The sequence below is a fragment of the Malus domestica genome, chromosome 01 (genome assembly GCF_042453785.1).
Source record: "Malus domestica chromosome 01, GDT2T_hap1".
Taxonomy (NCBI): domain Eukaryota; kingdom Viridiplantae; phylum Streptophyta; class Magnoliopsida; order Rosales; family Rosaceae; genus Malus; species Malus domestica.
The window spans coordinates 16,479,507-16,499,343 of record NC_091661.1 but is presented as its reverse complement, the minus strand read 5'-3'; the positions used below and the strand labels follow the sequence as shown (position 1 = coordinate 16,499,343).

The window sequence follows — 19,837 nt, the reverse complement described above, 5'->3', positions numbered from 1 at the left end:
CTACTCAAAGAAATTTAAAAATGACATCTATTTATATGAAATTTAATTTGGGAATTAGAGGTCCTAAATTCTAATTTTTTTTATCACACGGAAATTCTAAATTTATTTGTTTATGATACAAACAAGAAAATTGGTGCATATTGATTTATAAATTATGACTTTGGTCAAAATTCTAAGTTTAGTACTTGATGTAGTTTATCAAGTGGGATTATTTTGCTTTCTTGGTCTAAATTTGATGAACGTGGTTGAACTTGAAGGTAGTGCTTCAAAGTGCTTTACACTAGGATTCAAATACCTTGATGAATCGAAAAAAAGTAGTTTAGTGGAAAACAAATTAGGTAAAGACTTACCCATAAAGCCACCATCTCCAATGGGGACCTAAACAGTGTCTCCATAGTCCTATAGAAAGTGCTTCAAATGGGTAAAGACTCACCTATATTCTTAAGGAAAACTAATAAAAATGATTTGAAAATTTTGAGTTTTAACGATAAGGACAAAATAAAGGGTAAAATGAATAATACAAAATTGGCTTTTTAGTGTAAAAATGTGGTTTTTCATTAAAGTGAACAGTATCAGGAGCTTTTCGTTAAAGTTTCATTCTTCTTATGCACAATGGTGATTATGTGGACGCCCAACTATAAAGACAAATTCTTAGTTGTTTATAAACCATTCTTGGGTGCCCAGAGACAATTTTCGAGTGTCCATCGGATCACCCTTTTTCGTAAGGAAAACAACTAGACACAATCTGACTGAATCACAATATGACAAATGTCCCTACCTTGAGCCATTTGTCGCCCCAACATACCTGGGTGTAGCAAGTTGGCTATAGCAGTTTGCCTCCCCTTGAACTTACACCCAGAGTTCGAATCCCCCTCCCCATAGTTTCGTTTAGATTAGAATATTGCTCAACCAATAATAAAAGCTAGATGTAACCCCCAAACTCTAGCCCTAAGATGGACATGAAAAGTATGATTCTGGTGTCAGCACTTGTTCAAATAATATTGATCTTTTTTACCATAACATCCTACCTACTGAAGCATGTGTTGAGTACCTCGCTTTTAAAGGGATTAACTTTCATCCCAGATTCAATGGTTCACTTAAAAAGATAACCACTTTTGAAATTTGCGGTTTTGATAAAATTAGTGAAATTATTGTCCCACGTATACCAGTGATATGGTTTTGGAAGAATTATTATATAGTAATTATAGTTTATCAAAACTTAGCGGGTGGGCATAATTATATTATTTCAAAGTTTGGTAAAGAGACACCTGTATCTGGTGATTCAAAAAGTCTCATTTTATAATTCATGCAGTCTAGTGGAATCATTGTAATCTTAATTTGACTCTAATGAACATGGTTGAACTTGAGGGAAGGTAGTGCTTCAAAGTCCTTTACACTAGGATTTCCATACCTTGGTGAATCGAAAAAAAGTAGATTGGTTGAAAGCAAATTAGGTAAAGACTCACCTATATCTCATATCTGGTGCATCAAAAAGTTTCAGTTTATCAATTATGGTGTCTAGTGAAATTATTGTATAGCCAGCGTCTCCAACAGGAACCTTATATGGAATGCCCACAACCCTATAGCCCCTAAATATGGGGAAATAGAGGTCCTCTAATTATCTCAACGTACAAGGACTCACAGGATAACTCAAAAAAATCCTCAAAAAATGGGCACCAATGTAGATTTTGAGTGGGAAACAAGCCTGACCCGCTTGATAATGTTGCACAATAGCTTCTTTCACCGCCAGACTGAAACAACGTCAATCATGGGCCCTATACCACACTTGTGACATTTTCCATATTTTTAACCGTTGGGAAACCAACGGTAGAAATAATTTTTTGGTTTTTTTCTTGTTTTCATCAACGGCCACAATATTCATTTAGGGTTCTGAATATTCTATTGAAGCCCTTGAAAGAGTCCTCAAGAGTGATGGTGGAGATGCCCTTGGTACTTGATGTACTTTATCAGGCTATGTTTTGGAACCCCTGTGGTAGTTTGTACGGCTGAATTCATAGCTCAAACTCAATCTAGTCGGAGTCACTACTATGACTTATACGGCAATATACTGCACATAAGTCGGAACCACTAGAAAGGGTATGTACGACAAGGTTGGGTGTAATATAGCTATGCTCAATGATAAGCCCTCATGCTAGCTGTGCGATAAATCGTTAGTCACCTACGAGTCGGAACCACTTATAGTGGTCTGTACGACAAGACTGTGCACCTAAATTAGATCCAATGTGAGCATATGGTGTGGGAGGTGACATAATATACAGGCCTGTGCCAACTCTCTCTGGCTAAATCGCAATCACCCTGGTGCAAGTTATGAGTTCAATGTTCATCAATACCTTTATAATCATTCTATTCACAACTAAGGTATTTGTCTTAATCACATCTCATATAGACAATTAACATGCTCATCTCATTTATTGAAAGGCTGCATCTAACCTTTCGTTAGACTGCCTACGTACCCTAAATAGGGATCAAGCCGTTCGTAGTTCACCTAATCAAACATAACTTACCTGAACTTACTTGTACCTCCACAGCACCACATATATATATATATATATGCAACCATGAAATGCATATTCAAAATATAAAGGCATTTGGCATATTGTTTCAAAGCATACTTTAATTTAAAACACATTTCTGGGAAATAAATCAAGTATATAAATATATACTGAAAACAAAAGCCCACTCACTGATAAGTCGAAGGGTCGTAGCCCCCGAGTCGCTCGTGGATACGCTTGTCCTTGGGATAAGTCTCACATATTTGAAGCTTCAAATATCACGAAATTACGTCGGGGAAGCTTCGAAATTCCAACCAAAACTGCAACTCGACGTTTCTCGTGATCTCGACGTCCAAATTCCTCGAACGAGCTACCCCGAGACTCGTGAAGACCTCATTAAGTTTCCTATAAGCTTAGAATTCCCTAAAATGGGCACCAATCAACTCGTAGCACCACGAGGAACACAATGGTGCACCCAAAACCTTCGATCTGTGAAGTTTGGGGTGATCTTGAAGCTTGTCTGTACGAATAGCAAGGAGAGAGAGAGTGAAACCAAGAGAGAGTGTACGGGGAGGAAGAAAGATAATGAGGTTTGTGTGTGTGTGTGATCCACGTGGGTCACCCATCCAAAACCACAAAATAATCTTTAAGTCTCAATAGGTCATACACACACACACAACAATTTCCTCGTCCAAGGATAAAACCGTAATTTCACATTATTGAAAAATTAATTATTTGGGACGGGCTGTGACACTTCTCAAGATGAATGGAATAGTATTGTGAACTCAGTATTTGCTATTAAGGTTTGTCACAAGGGGTTTTTGAAATTGACATAGCCCAACAAAATAGTTCATGAAATTGAAAATCAATCAATATAATTCTTGAAAATAGATGTTGCAAAATAATGGGTCCTTCTAAAAAAAAATTCAAAAATTCGGTTATGTTCTGACCTATCACATAATTAGGTTCTACAAATCTAATTAAATATTGACATATGATTAAAAATATTTTAAAAAAAAGAGACAAAATGTATTTTTATATAATTATAAAAAAGAAAAAAGAAGAAAAAAAAGAAGAACAGTCCCTTGAAAGCCCTTCAACTTCGACCAATCAAATCACTCCGTTGCACCTTACCCAGTCCAGAACCATTCCAAAATTCGAACACCTTCAAACTGGAAAACTAAAATTCTGAAATCGACACCATGAGATCCACTGCTGCAACCACCACTAAAGCCACTCGAGCAAGTGATGGGACTCTATAGTGTTGTTATTATCTATTAGGTCAAGTGATGGGACTCTATAGTGCTGTTATTATCTATAGTGTTGTTATTTTGAAATTGACTCTAAGCTGTTAGACTTCTATTAGGCCAATTAGACTATATATTGTTGTTATTATCTATTAGGTCCATTACATATGTAATACTATTAGGCCAATTTCGATCTCAAACCCTACTTATTTTTTAATGTATTTAAACCCTTTTTATTATCCGGAGAAACAATAAATGAAGATATGGATTTACTTTAATTTCTTTTCTATTTCTGCATTTAATTTATTGCAATTTCCCTTTTTATCATGTTTGATCCTATCAGCAAGCCACCATCAAATTGGTCTCCTGATCCCAAAAGGGTGGCCTCCAATTCCTCGTTGGCTGCGTCACTTGATTCCTGAAGATCGGCCGCTACGCCTAGCGAGTCGGCGGTGGCTCCCCATCTACCTCTATTTTTTTTATTTTTTTTATTTTTTTATAATTATATAAAATAAAATTTATTTTTAATATTTTAATTCATATATGAATATTGAGTTTTTGACAAAATTGTGATATAATGAACACATTGATTTGTGACACTCTCCAGGAACTACATTAATCGATTTTTCTATTCTAGGGACCATCTTGATAGATGGTCAATTTTAGAGATTGTTTGTGATAAAAGCCCTTGCTATAATACTTACATAGTTACACATATTTAATATGATTATCATTTTGATTGTCAGTTGGTGGTTCTATTAAAATTTTATATGTTATTTTTTTAACAAACAATATTATCTACACTAAGAGAGTTGGGAGTGGGCTAAGCCATGGCTAGCAATAATATTGTTTAAGTTCGCTTAAGGAATATTTAATTAAACTTGTGGGGCCTAATTATGTGTCATATCAGTACATAACATAATTTTTGACGAAATCTTAACGGAATGACCACATTGATTTGCGACACCCATTTTCAAGGACTACATTGATCGATTTTGAATTTCAAAGACCATCTTGATAAGGTGGATCAATTTCAAGGATCATTTACGATAAAAACCATTCATTGGATACTTAAACTAATAATATGTAATTTAGGATTGATTGTTATTTGTGAAACTTGAAATCGGATTATCTTTCCCAAATCTGTAAAAAAAAATCTTCATTTCTGTCCAATTTTTAAGTTAAATAAAAAATCAAAACCAATCTGAATTTGAAATACGCAAACCCGAATTACTTTTGTTTACTTTCTAAGAATTAAAAGCCGCACCAAAGAGTAACCCCGGTTTTTGCAAAATCAAAACATTGTTAAAGTAAAGAAAGAATGCGAAGGAACAAGAGAAAGGGGCTAAAGACGTTTCGTTGCGCATAGAAAACAATTGAAAAAGTTCAAATTTATTTTGGCCGCACAATTTGTTTCCAACAACTGATATTTTCCATATACAAGTCAAGTCAGTAAACTTATTACATGTGAAAAGACTTTGCAACAGCATGAGAAACTTTTCATTGTGATCGGCACACGGTGGTACATCATGTGTTTTTATATAAGTGGTGAAAATTTTTATTTTTATGTTATTAATTTTTTAACACACATATCCCACTGTTTGTATAGTTGTACCATCCCGAGTTTCGATCACATCAAAATATATCTCCACTACCATTCGAAATTTCGACCTACTTGCATGGTTGAACAAAAAATTTCGCCATATTTTGACTTTTCAAAACTGGACTTGTATTTATATCAGAGGGGTGCTGTGTGCTGCATTTATGCATGTTTTGTGGTGGTAGCTTCATATCTTTATTACAACATTTGTGTGTTCTGCCTCTTGATCTTGATTGTTATTGTTTTTAAGATGGGGGGAATTATGGTGCTTTTGCTATTAATCATCACCCTACATGTGAACCTTGGCCACGACGATGCTAACATGACGATGAGGTGCACAGACAAGGAAAGGGAAGCACTCCTTGCATTCAAGCAAGGCCTCATCATGGACGAGCACAGCCAAGTAATATTCTCTTCGTGGGGAACAGAAGCCGCAAAACAAGATTGTTGCCGATGGGAAGGAGTCTCATGTGACAACCAAACTGGCCATGTTGTGCAGCTTGATCTCAGAGGCAATTACTATTTGCAAGGTACGATGATTAGTCCTAAACTGATTGAGTTGAAGCATTTGAAATATTTGAACCTTTCGAGGATTGACTTTGGTGGGAGCCAAGTTCCATATTTCATTGGTTCTCTAACCAATTTGAGATATCTCGATCTTTCTTGGTGTTCTTTGGGTGGAAAATTTCCAATTCAGGTTGGAAACCTTACCAACTTGCAGCACCTTGATCTCGGCTATATTGACTTCAGCGGTAATGTAGAAAATCTCGATTGGCTCCCTCGTCTTTCTTCGTTGACATATTTGGACTTGAGTGATAACAATCTCAGTAATGTTTTTTATTGGCCGGAAGCAGTTAATAAACTCCCCAAACTAACAACCTTGAGATTACAGAACTGTAGTCTTCCTTCTCCTCCAGTTCGTTCCACTCTTTCAAACATAAATTCTTCTAAATCTCTTTCTAGCATTGATCTTTCCTTGAACCGTCTCTCAACTTCTTCAATATTTCTGTGGATGTCCAACTACAGTACCAGCCTTGTTGATCTTTATCTCTTTTTCAACCAACTTGAAGGAGCAGAACCCCATTCTTTCTCTACGTTATGTAGTTTGCAATCATTGGATCTTTCCGGCAACAATTTGAGTGGACAGTTTTCCAGATTTGTTCCTACATGTGCTCAAAACTCCTTGGAGAGTTTGTGGCTCCATGGAAATCAATTAAGTGGAAGAATACCTGAAAGTATCGGACAAATGTCAAAGCTCGAGCATCTTAACCTTGGTATGAATGCTTTGGAAGGGGTGATTTCAGATTCCCATTTCTCTAAACTCTCCAAATTATCATATTTAGATTTGTCCTCCAACTCACTAGTTTTAAACTTCCAGTCTAATTAGACTCCTCCTTTTCAACTGGACTATATAAGTTTGGGGTCTTGCAAGATGGGTCCGTATTTTCCGAAATGGCTTCAAACTCAGAATGAGTATTCATTCCTCAATATTTCTAATGCCGGAATTGTGGATATCCTTCCAAGCTGGTTTTGGGGTACGACTCGTTACGTGACATCTATCGATCTTTCCCATAACCAAATTGGAGAAATGTTTACAAATTTGACAATGGATTTTGCAAAATACCCTGAAGTGCATTTGCGTTCGAATGAAATTGAAGGTCAAATTCCCGCAACTCTATCGCATGCGTCATATTTGGATCTCTCTAATAATAACATTTCAGGGTCGATTTCTTTCTTGTGTGCAAGTGAAACTCGTTTTCTTAATCTCTCATACAACAATCTCTCTGGAGAACTTCCAGAATGCATGACACGTTTGGGCAATCTCGTCATGCTTGATTTGAGTTCCAATGCTCTTTCGGGAAAAATTCCTTCGACGATAGGCTCCTTGTTTGGGATCGAGACACTGAAATTAAGAAGCAATGAGTTTGTGGGAGAGTTGCCTTTATCCTTGAAGAATTGCACAAGTTTAATGGTTCTTGATCTTGCAGATAACCAGTTGACGGGATCAATACCTAAATGGTTAGGGGCTAGCTTTCAGAAATTGGTTATCCTAATGCTTTCCTCTAACCACTTCAATGGAAGCTTGCCCCCGCAACTATGCGATCTAATATACATTCAAATTTTGGATGTCTCTGTGAACAACATCTCTGGAGGAATACCGAATTGCCTAAAAAAGTTGACTACTCTGGCTCAGAAGGGAAATTCAAGTCTAACCGTTGAACATTCTTACGAGAGATATGATAAACAAATATCCTGGTTGGATATTTATGTGGATGATGAAATCTTCACGTGGAAGGGAAGCATGCAGGTTTACAGGAATACTTTGGGGCTTGTGAGAAGTATTGATTTCTCAAGCAATAGATTGACCGGGGAGATTCCAAGCGAAATCAGTCATCTTGTTGGGTTGGTTTCTTTAAACCTTTCTAGAAACCAACTTACAGGTCAAATTACTCCGGACATTGGAAAATTGGAGTCCTTGGATTCACTTGATTTGTCAAGAAATCATATAGACGGAAGAATTCCAACAAGCCTTGCTCGGATAAGTCGTCTTGGTGTCTTGGACTTGTCACACAACAACTTGATTGGAAAGATTCCAACCGGCACCCAGCTCCAAGGTTTTGATCCCTCTGTTTATGCTGGAAATCCACAGCTCTGTGGACCTCCACTTCAAAAGCCATGTGATATCGAAGAAACGGGTCCAGATCAAGTTAGTACCGAAGAAGACAAGGATGATCAGCTTATACGCTACGGATTTTACATCAGCATGGGGCTCGGGTTTTTTGTTGGATTTTGGGGAGTTTGTGGAAGTCTGATATTCATCAGGGAATGGAGGTACGCATACTTCAAGTTCTTGAATTCGCTGAATGATTGGCTTTATGTGAGGGTAGTGTTGATCAAGCGGAAATTAACGGATGCTTAATAGATAAGCTGTAATGTGCGGTATGTAATCTCTCTCTCATCGATTCATCACGATTAATTTGGAATTTATGATCAATTGTCTTCTTCGAACTTACCGGTGCTTGTTTATTTTTATGAGTAGCTCCAGGCATCTTCTTCACTTGAGTTCAACTGCGTGGCTTCCATATCTGCATAAGCTGTCAAGTGTTAGATGCTGCTTAATTCCAGTTATAACGAGATTGCAGAAAAGTACTAGGAATATGTTTTCCTTGGTAAATGATTTGATACCGTGCCTTGTTTGTAAGAAAGATATTATTGTAAATTGATTTTTAGTTGTTTGCTTTTCTATTTAGTTTGTAAGATATAAAAGATTGTGTTACAGAAGATATTACTATTTGCATTGAAAACGTTTGGTACACTTTTACATACAAAAGATCATGAACATGCACAAAAGATTAGATAGATACATTCCACTAGGGAAGTTTCTGTCGTTTTTTTTTATCAATAACAATACTTTTACAAAAGATTACAAAATTTTTGAGTATTTACATGCAAAAAATATTAGGAAATGTCGATTCATTTACATTGACAAAAGTGTTCATTGAACTTGTGAATCAAAAGATAAAATTAATATTATATATGAGATTTAATTCCACCGCTGATTCTAACAACGGTTAGATGATGTTTGACGAACTAATTATTATTTTCTTCATCAGAAATAAAACACCAGGAATCCTATATGCTTTCCGTACACAAATTACAAGCTTCTGAACGACATCCTCCCTACCACTGTTTTTTACAACTTTCTATATTTTCTTTCCATTTTGTCAAAGTAATTCATATGCTCGAATCATATGACACACAAGAAATCCAATCAAATAAAACAATTCAAATACAATACATACTGCAAGCGAAATAAGACTGTCGACAACGATAACAAATGCAGAGAAAGCAGCAATTAAGGATTTACTTTTTTTTTCTTCTTTCAGTTTTGTTTTTTCTTATTGGTCATGCAAGTGGAGTTACTAGGTTCAGGTACCTTAAACTACCAATCTCGTTTCTTCCTGTCAAGAATTAGAAGATAAGATGTAACAATCATATTCTGACCAGAAATCTAAATGCCAAACAAAATTTCGTACAAAGCTGTGTTTAGTAATTTAATTTAACAGGTCAGATAACGAACATCCCATTGAAGGCCAAATTCGGATATTGGTCTGGACATGAAAGTAACTATTATCAAAGCTCTACTCAGAATTTCCCACAAGTATCCTAATAAGAACCTAACCTGTGAATAACACTCAATTGCGGTTCTGAAGTCCTTGTGCTTAAAAGCAGGATCCCCCTTTTTCTTTGATTCTAATGATTCCTGCATTTGGTCAGTCCACATTTGGAACGAGAGCTGCAGTGGAACGTAACTATTGGGAAGGCTAAATATGTATACAACACAGCTTATTTGATATTTCTCCATTAGTTAAACAAATATAGAACCTCATTTGTCATTCCATCATCTATATAGCCGATATTCTCTAGGATCTCATGTATACGAGTCAAATTCCTTCTTGAGCAGGCTTCACCGAGTGGTCAAAGAGAAGACCAGGAGGTACCGTGTGGGATACCCATCAAAACAAAAGAAGGAACCGGATATAGCTACCCGCATCATGTTAAGCATCTATATTTGATTAAACTACTACGATGGTGCAGATCTGATTGTTTCTAAATGGCACCCAAAAAGTATGGTATCAATGAAAACCCTTGTAGTTAACTACCCACAGTTTCGGGGCATAAGAGATTCATATTTTATAGAGTATCTTTCACCATGAAAGGCACTAAACAAAAGTGTAGCTCTCTCAAGTCCTCACTAATAACAAATTAGTGTCATGTCCCCTTCCCAAATTTTCAAATATTTCCGCTTGGTACAAGGTTCAGTATTACTACAAATAATAAATCAGTAGATCAGAGCTTACACAAATAGCTCAGATTGTGTCCAGTGAAAAGAAGATAACATATGACTATATTGCTTATAAGACTGCCCTAAAATATAGATCTACAAACAACTGTGTGAAGATTTTAAGCAGTCAAACTATGCTCCCTGAGTGAAGTTGGGAACAGAATGCTGCTTAATTAGAGAGACATAGGAGAGAGAACCAACCTCAGTTTCTTCCTGAAGAGGAGTCAAACAAGCAACTAATGACTTTGGATTTGGTAGCTCTCAGGGTTCAGATTGTAAACATCATGAAGCCAAGCGTGCCAACTCAGTACCATCATCATTAGAAAGCTGTCCTTCCAAGCAAGAATCTGTCAGCATCTGAAGATTCCTGTCTCGAATCAGGTCTAGGGCCTGGCACAAAATGATCAACCAACAGATGAATAAATTTACGTACTTGTGTTTACATATCCTAAGAACGATAAATCCTCACACAGAGTTCATAAGAATTGAAAGTAAACTATATTATATCGTAGGTAGAAGAGTAACCATTAGATCTTTAGAAGAGTTTCCCTAATTTATCTTTTCCTACAAATGGTTTTTTCTTTATTTTTGTTCAGTTCACCACTTGGACAATCACTTACATGGCTAGAGGGGATATGCTTTCTGCTGAGAAGATCAATCAAGAGAGTCCAAAGCTATATACTGCGCTTTCTGGTTTTACTCTCCCTGCAAGACAAGGGATGTGCGGTGTATAATATTTGCTGAACTGCATACTTAAAGGATGAATGTCAAGTAAATCATAAATTTGAATGAGTTATTTGGTGCAAAAACGCTGCTTTTTTTCCACAATCTACCTACCAGTCCTAATATGTTCAGGAGTAAATACCAGATTTGTACTATAACTCTTCCCATCCCAACTATTTTTCATCAGGCCAAAGGTGGATATTCTGGGATTGCCATCCTGAAAATTTATAATAAATAAAATAATAGAATACAATCAGAATATACTTTGGAAAGGATATCAAACAGATGGAGTCAAAATATAGCTATCTCATCGAATAAAATTCTGTAAGCATTAAGGTCGTGATAAAGCACATGCCCTTTACTTGTGCAGTATTCTAGAGCCAGTGCAAGATGTAACACAACCCTTAATCGCATTACCCATTTCGTAGGTTGCACATCCCCTGACAATTCAAGAAGGTAATAAAGTTATATTCCACAGAACATTAGCACGGTACTCATTAGCGGAAACATCCATGCAACTAACAAGATAATTAGCAAAATTCAAGAACATGTATAACTGAAACAAGACCACTCAGTTGTCAACGTGAACAGATGCTATAAACAAAAGAGAATACTAACAAAAGGGGGAGGCAGTAACAACCCCTCAACCGTTGTCTCAATGTAGATCCTCACACCAACATCTCTTAAGTAATATCTGGAGATGACGGAATTCAGGGTGAAGAAGTGATAAATTATACCAGAAGAAGGACATTTATATCTTGAAGTTTTGATATAACATGGCCCTAATTTATTAAATAAATGTGATGCTTAATATGCCAATATATCCCTTCCGAATGAAAACCCCATATTTAAATCATCGGTGAGACAAAGTGAAACTATTAAGCAGAGGCAATTGCAACACTAAATGGATCCAGTATCCGACCATTAAAAAATGAGTACAACATAGATCAGTAACCAAAAACCTCGTATTAGTATGGGTAAGCCTTACAATGGAAAAGATATGATGCAAGTGCTTCATTGGGCATATATTCCGCCACAAGCAACCTCTCATCACCTTCACAACAACAACCGAGCAAGTTGACCAATCTATGGTTGCGGAGCTGACCAACTAATCTTGCTTCCTCCTGCTGTTGGGTAAAAAAAAAATCATTTCACAATAGTGGTTGTAAATAGAGAAGACAGAAAATGACGTGCTTCCTCTGATGGAGCTCATAAAACATTTGATGAGGAATCGTATGGTTATGCAAATAAAACAGCAATTAAGGATTTACTAAGTTGTTTTTGGGTTTTGTTCTTTTTATTGGTTATGCAAGTAGAGTTACTAGGTTCACGTACTCTAAGGTACCTTAAACTACCAATTTTTGCAAAACCCGTCGTTCCTAACTGATTAAAAATGCTCCTCTCTACATTCAGGGAAGAAAAAAGAAAGTGGTCAATAATCTACACAGCATAGCAGTCCAAGAGCATTCCTAAATCACATTTTCTCCAGGTTTTTAGAATAGCAACTTTGACTTCGTCATAAACAATCAAATCTAAATGATAGAAAGATCGCTTTGGGTGTCTTAAGCAATCAAATACCAAAACATTTGTAATTACTGAGTGGTAACTATACAAGCAGAGAAAACTACTCAAAATCTCACCCACATTATCATTTTGCTAAAAAGACATGAACAAAATCGATGAAAAGCGAAAACAAAATATACCAAACTATTCCAGTTACACAACCCACATTCCTTCTACAACTAACAATTGTAAATCCAAGCCGAAATGGAAAGACCCCAAAATTTGTGAGCTTAAATTGCACACCTGAGAAATTAAATTGTGAACCCAAAGATTAATTTTTCATTTTCTCGCTACCCTTTTGGTAACAAGATCAGAAGTTCGATTTCTGAAGATGAAAATGCGGGAAGAAGAAGGAGCTTACGGGGTCGAAAGCGTTGGGCTCGGAGCCGTAATCAGCAGTCAAGAGGAAATAGGCAGCAGCGACAGTGGCCGCCATGGTCGTCCTCCTCACCAGCCTTTCGGTTTTTGAGTTAATCGTGTGATGCTTTTGCTTTCGCTTGGATTCTCTGTTAAGAATATAATAATAATAATAATAATAATAATTTACTAGATGAAAATATCAAAAGTTTAAAAAAGGGGAAGTCAGAGAAAAATGTTTAAAAAAAATAAAAAAATTAGAGATGTTATGGTGACTTGTGAGTGAGGTTTCTTCAAAATTACATTCTGCTCTTTTAATTGAATTGTGCGAAATTAGAGATTCTATTCTATGATTGAAGGTTAAATTGTCTGTTTATTCTCTTTTAATTGATAAAGAGAATTTGTGAATAAGTAGTTAAGATTTTACTTTATATTTTTCTAATTTTCTCTTAATTTTGTTTGATAATTTATTTTGCTAAAAGATATTTATATGAGTAATGTTACACTTACCACCTAGTTGTACTAGCTTTCTAATATAAATAGGGCTCACAAACGCATGAGGGTCTCATTTCTATTAAAGAAATAATACAAATGATGGTGCAAATAGATGATAAAAGTAGCATTTTTTAATTCATGGCTTGTGCATGACCCATTTGTTCTATTTAAGTCCAAAAATGAAGAAAATTAGTCATTTTTGTAATCCCAAGAAAAAGGGCCACAACACACAGAAGATAAAGGCCCAAGACCAACATTGGAGCCCAACACATGCAAACAAACCACACAGAAAACCCTAGACAACTATGCTTCTTTAAGTTGCATACGACGCCGACGCCGACGCCGCCAGACAATAACATCACGATCGTCACGATCGACCACCCTCCATGATCATTTGAGATTAGACCATCAAGAAACCTAGAATTGGTGAAGACGAAGGTCGCATCATCCTCCAAAGACCAACACCAGTATAGCCGCCATGAGATCAAAGAAGCACGAAGGTAGAAAAAACCCACAAGCAACATCACCGACTAGGGCGAGCAACGAAAGTCAAGGACCAACAAGGGTGGTGGTGCGGACACCCGAACTAAAGCTCTACATTTCTAAAGATTTCATTTATCTTTAAAAAGATAAAATAAATGTTGCCTTCGTAAATGAAAAGATTTAGGTGCCCTTAGTAGCTTTGCATTTAAAAATCTTGTCTAAATAATGATTTTGATGGAAATGTTTGTTAGTAATGAATGAGATATTTAATGTTTTCGGTTGCAAAATTATAATATTTGAACTTTTTTTTTCTTTTGAACAATCATATTATCTACACTAAAAGAGAGAGGGGCGGGCTTATCCTCACTATAAGCTAGTAATAATGTAGTTCAAACTAATATTTAGCGAGAATCAAATTTAAGACATCTCATTTATAAATGAAGAATATCAATATGTCATAGTACTAAGTAGCACTGTCAAAAGATGAGAAACGGAATAGTTGGACTCTAGGCAAAAGAAGATGACAAATGGGCTAGGAATAAAGTGCCCAAGTTAAAGGGGCATGCTGCTCACGTGTGAAAGCAAAAGCAGAGGAGGATCCTTCACTCCTTGCAATTGACGCATAAAAAATAAGAGGACATCGCCAAATAGGAATTCAGTGGGATTATTCCATGTCCTGATTTCTCTCGTGGGATTTGAAAACAATTATGTTATAAAAAAGGTTAGTTTTCAATCTTTAGAATTCTCTGTTTAATTTCGTTTATGGAGAAATAATCTCTCTAGCTAAGGCTAAAGAGAAAACCTTTACTACGATTATGTAGTTTATTATTACTTTGATTCTATTTAGGAGTTTCAATGTCAGTTATACATTGTGGATGTTCAATAGAATTACTGATTTATTCTATTTTTCAAATTGATGAATGTTAGTTATGATTTATAGGTTCAATCATATTTTTCCTATAGCTTTGTTTCACATTCATACTTTTTAGTTATGATTCACTGCAACACTAAATGGATCCAGTATCCAACCATTAAAAAATGAGTACAACATAGATCAGTAACCAAAAACCTCGTATTAGTATGGGTAAGCCTTACAATGGAAAAGATGTGATGCAAGTGCTTCATTGGGCATATATTCCGCCACAAGCAACCTCTCATCACCTTCACAACAACAACCGAGCAAGTTGACCAATCTATGGCTGCGGAGCTGACCAACTAATCTTGCTTCCTCCTGCCGTTGGGCCAAAAGAAAATCATTTCACAATAGTGGTTGTAAATAGAGAAGACAGAAAATGACGTGCTTCCTTTGATGGAGCTGATAAAACATTTGATGAGAATCGTATGGTTCCAAAATAAATGTAAATTTCAGTCATAGAGAAACACAGCTCTGCATTTCGTGAATTCTATATGCCAAAAGTTACCTATTACCCGAATTTTAAACCACATAAGATCTCAACAGATAGTTACGTTAGTGTAAAACACAAAGATAAAAACAATAGTTCTGCAGAAAATGCAGGCCAGTTTTCGTCACCACAGTATCTGAATAATATCTTTCTGAGATAGAAAAGTACCAAGTTAAAGGATGCCTACCAAAAATTGCCGAGCATTCAGGCCAGGCCATCCTATTGAAGCGCTTAACAGCAATTCTCTTCTGATTTTCGGGTTTCCCTTTATAATCAACATTTGGAGCCTTGTCTACTTGCTCAGACACAGTGTACTCGACAGCAAAACCTGATGTCGCATTTTTAATTTGCTCAAATGTGAATTCACAAAATGCAGGCAAGTTATCAACCTTGCTCTTCTCCTCATCATCTGTATAACAGGTAAACCATCCACAAGCATCAGATATGATCTGTTTCTCCATCAAACCATAAAACCCCAGAACAAAAGAAACATAGATATTAACCCAACAATGTCGGGAGCTTCGAGAACCGCTGCCTTCATTTGTGAATTCAAGCAACATGCTATGAGTTTGGAGCATTGAACCCCCACCTCAATGTCACTCACGTATCAACTTGAGCTGCAAATCCCCTTTTCAATCTCTGCCTCTAAACAAAACCAACCCAACTAAATTCAGATTCCTCTGACTTCACACCGACTAAACTTCAAAACCTCCTGAAAATTTATCAAAATAGAAATTATCTACTGAATCTCATTTCCTTATAATCACAATACCAATAAATAAAACTCCACTATAAACTTATCAAGAAAACATTATGATTACATCCGCCATTAGCATTTTCTCTCTATCCAATAAACTAGTACTAGATAATAACGCAAAGAACCAGAAACAACTTTAAAAGTTCTTTCTGTACCTCAACCAACTTGGGGAAGCTGAAATCACCAAAACCCAAAACCCACTAAAGCAAAAGCTTCACAGCTGACCATAAAAGCAATAAGCACCAAAAACCGAATAAGCACTTTTTCAGTTGGCCCAGAAAAAAAATAAAGAAATGTAAAACCTTTCAGCTGCTTCTCCAATGCTCATACCCTTTTTTTCTGGGTTTCTTTCACTCTACGTCTTTCTCTTCCCTTTCTTGGTCAGATCAAAACCCTCACAAGATCCAACCTTTTTGCCTTACAAACCACAGAATTGAATTCTAAACAAAACCCAAATCGAAAAAAAATTAGAGAAAAAGAATGTAATAGTTGAAAAAATAGCTCAAAAATCCGTATAGAACAAGAAGAGGGGAAAAGGCTCTCCCTGTGATGGTAACGGTGTTTGTTTTTATTTATTTGCTTATCATTTATAGATAAACAAATCTACCATTAATCTATTAAAAACATCCCAGGAGTCGAGGATTATTAAACTAAGTAACAATAAAATCATATGCTATCCTTACGGTGCCGTTTCTATATGAAACTAATAAGTTGCCCCTGGGCACGATTTAGTATTTAATCTCGATTTATCCTTAAAATTACCATAAAAATAAAAGAAAATACAGAATGTTTTGATACAAATCATGATTGAGCATCTTTGTAGAGTTGGTGAAGATATGAATCTTTTGGGCACAAAATGTACATATTCGAATCCATGAACCCATGAGAATAATGTCCATCTTCAACGATGCGCTACATGTAAAAAGTTAAAAACAGAAACTGAAATGAGATTCTAACACCCAAAGTCCCAAGTTCGATTCCCCACTCTCCAATATCACTTAGTGCGAAAAAGTTGTTCATAAAGATGAAGGAACCCAATGAATGTGATTTTACTTAACTATATCGACACGGTGTTAGTTAAGCACCATATTAACTCAAATTAAATCATAGGCAGAAAATTACACCGTTTAATTGGATTTGACCTACTCGAGACAAAAAATTGCAAACTTACCTTTTCCTGGGACGGTATACCTACATATACACAGCCTCCACCTTTGCTTGTACATGAACTGCACCTGCTTCCCTAACAACCACCAGACACTATATAAGAATTGAGAAATATATTTCTACACAAACGATAACCTTAACAGGCTCCATATGAATCTCCCATAAAAGAGCAAAAAGCACTAAAGCAAAGAGAAACAGGCACAAAGGCAGTGTAAGCTCACCTTGTATTAGAAATTTCGACTGATGTCATTAGAATCCCTTACCGTCTCTCTGTGATCCCAATCAACATTAGACTGAAAGCCACTATTTCTTTGACGGATTGGACGCTTTTTCAAACTCCCTCTAAGTTTATCCCACTTTCAGTTTGGGACACAAAGACCAACTCTTACCATTGGGTTTTCCAAATCAAAGGTCCAGAGTTTCTTTACAATTGTTTATATATGTTATAGAGTACAATATATATAATTTGCAATCAAAGTTAAGTACCAAAACGTGTGAGAGATAAGTGAGTACTAGGTTTGCGAGCATTGACAACAATGACGAGTGAGGGTTGGACAGGAGTGGGATGGAAATTGTGAGTGTAAGAAGGCAAGTTCGAAAAGAAACCGTCAAAACTTAATCAGAATCCTAGTCATCAAAACGCTCTTAAAGATACAAACAAACAAACAGACTCTTAATATGCCACTTTCTTGCATTCTGCAACATGTAACAAAATTCAACCAGTGCCTGTAATTCAGTACAGAAAACGGCCAAATATTTTGTAGGTTCACAAATGCAAGTGCCAGTACAATAGCACTAACCCTTCTTAGTTTTCGAGACCGCAATCCTCCTAACTCAACTTAACAAGCAACACTCTAATTCTTTCTTAGCCAAAACGAGGCTGAAAATCGTCAAACTCATAACCGCCATAGAAAACAACTCCACATTCTCATCTCCAAACTGAATTTCCAATTCCCACCAAACTTTCCGAGCATCCAAACAGAGCATAGCCAGACCCAATACATGCAGAATTCGATACGATTCGATATTACCCAGATGAGGGTATTCAAGGGACATTACATCCACATTTCAATGCAATCAACAGAACCCTAAACAGAAAAATAAAAAAATCTCTATCAATAACCAGAATCAAAATTTACTTTTTCCAGAACACGGTGGTTGAATTTGCCTCCTTGTAAGTACATGATTAATTGGTCAATTTCTGTATCCAAAATTACATTCTCTCTTTGGATGTCAATCATCTACAACGCCGGGACTTCAGAGATCAAATGCCTGCACCTGAGGCAGCTTGGCGAAGCTGAAATCGACAGAAACAGCCCGACCTAGATTCCAAAAACCCAAAACCCCGAAATTAAAAGCTTCCCTATTGAACCAAATTAATAACCTTTTACTGGGTCCTTTCCCTCTCTGCGTCTTGAGCCAATCCAACACTCAAAACTTGGATGTGTCTGCGAATAACATCTCTGGAACAATACCAAAATGCCTCAGCAATTTTACTGGCACAGATGGGAAACTCATCTCCGACCCTTCAACATTCGTACCTAAGAGATGATACTTTCTCTGCGGTTAATTATATGGATGATGCAACATTTATATGGAAGGGAAGAATGTACTCGTACAAAAACACTTTGGGACTTGTGAAGAGAATTGATTTCTCAGGCAATAGATTAACGGGGGAGATTCCAAGTGAAGTCACGGATCTTGTTGGGTTAGTTTCTTTAAACCTGTCGAGAAACGGATTGACAGGTGAGTTACCTGCAAATATTGGAAAGTTGCAATCATTGGATGCACTTGATTTGTCAAGAAACCAGATAGATGGCAGAATTCCAACAAGCCTTGCTCAGATATATGGTCTTAGTGTCTTGGACTTGTCATACAACAACTTTATTGGCAAAATTCCAACTGGCACTCAGCTCCAAAGTTTTGAACCCTCTGATTATGCTGGAAATCCTCAGCTGTGCGGACCTCCACTTCCAAAGATGTGTGGTGATCAACAGGAAACTCTGATCTTGTGCAACGAAGAAGAAAGGATGAGCCTATAACATGGGGATTTTATATCAGCATGGCACTTGTCTTTATTGTTGGATTTTGGGGAGTTTGTGGCAGTCTGATTTTTGCAAGGCCATGGAGATACTCGTACTTCATGTTCTTGAATGTCTTGAAAGATTGGTTTTATGTGAGGGTGATTTCCATCAAGCAGCACTTCAATTAAGCAATGGTATGTAAATGTGATTTTATTTGTCTTTCTTAAATGTAAGCGATATGCATGCATCTATTTGTAAAGTCTTTCGGATTAATTTCACTGTCTTCTTCAAAACTTAATTGCATGTACTTGTTTATTTTTATCTACAGCGTCTTCTGAGACAGTGTAGACGGCTTCACTTCACTGAAAGAGCTTTCACGGACCATTATCTGTACAAGTTTTCAAAGTATTGAGTTATCATGATAAAGAACTTTACTACTAAATCTCCTTGGCAGATGATTTGTTAGTGTTAATTGTTTGTAAGAAGTTTACTGCTACATTTACTTTATCAAGACCTTTCTGCAGTATATGTTTTGATTCATGATATAAACTAAAGAAATTCAATTAATTCTGGATTGCATATGATTGTTTTGTTCGTCGTAAATTTTAGTTCAATGGATTGGTTGCAGTCTTGTGTGTATGTCTATCAATGATCAGATG

The 19,837-nt window shown here is 36.4% G+C and overlaps 3 protein-coding genes and 1 long non-coding RNA gene across 7 annotated transcripts; 2 read left to right on the top strand and 2 right to left on the bottom strand.

The window, feature by feature from the left end:
* Positions 1-5,445: 5,445 nt before the first annotated feature.
* Positions 5,446-8,665, top strand: LOC114821571 (receptor-like protein EIX2). 4 transcript variants are annotated; one of them, XM_029094355.2, is made up of 3 exons: positions 5,446-5,890; positions 7,349-8,300; positions 8,398-8,665. In XM_029094355.2, the coding sequence occupies exons 1-2, from the start codon at positions 5,611-5,613 to the stop codon at positions 8,278-8,280; spliced, it is 1,212 nt and encodes a 403-aa protein (XP_028950188.1). In that variant the 5' UTR covers positions 5,446-5,610; the 3' UTR covers positions 8,281-8,300; positions 8,398-8,665. The 4 variants fall into 4 exon arrangements, with proteins under 4 accessions (XP_028950188.1, XP_070679770.1, XP_028950161.1 ...); XM_070823669.1 differs by having other exon boundaries at positions 5,447-5,890; positions 8,401-8,665; XM_029094328.2 differs by having other exon boundaries at positions 5,525-8,300; positions 8,401-8,665.
* Positions 8,666-10,016: 1,351 nt separating this feature from the next.
* Positions 10,017-13,009, bottom strand: LOC114821593 (serine/threonine-protein kinase BSK3-like). The gene is made up of 6 exons (XM_070823682.1): positions 12,854-13,009; positions 11,918-12,053; positions 11,285-11,369; positions 11,044-11,146; positions 10,827-10,911; positions 10,017-10,596 (listed from the first exon to the last, which is right to left on the bottom strand). Exons 1-4 carry the CDS (start codon positions 12,926-12,928, stop codon positions 11,113-11,115), a joined length of 330 nt encoding a protein of 109 aa, XP_070679783.1. The 5' UTR covers positions 12,929-13,009; the 3' UTR covers positions 10,017-10,596; positions 10,827-10,911; positions 11,044-11,112.
* Positions 13,010-16,296: 3,287 nt separating this feature from the next.
* LOC103433887 (uncharacterized) lies at positions 16,297-17,514 on the bottom strand. The gene is made up of 3 exons (XR_011582127.1): positions 17,376-17,514; positions 17,159-17,230; positions 16,297-16,427 (listed from the first exon to the last, which is right to left on the bottom strand). It is a non-coding gene; the product is annotated as an uncharacterized lncRNA (long non-coding RNA).
* A 1,145-nt stretch (positions 17,515-18,659) lies between these two features.
* On the top strand, positions 18,660-19,196 carry LOC139197614 (receptor-like protein EIX2). Its single transcript, XM_070825485.1, has one exon. The coding sequence runs from the start codon at positions 18,660-18,662 to the stop codon at positions 19,194-19,196; it is 537 nt and encodes a 178-aa protein (XP_070681586.1).
* Positions 19,197-19,837: the final 641 nt, after the last annotated feature.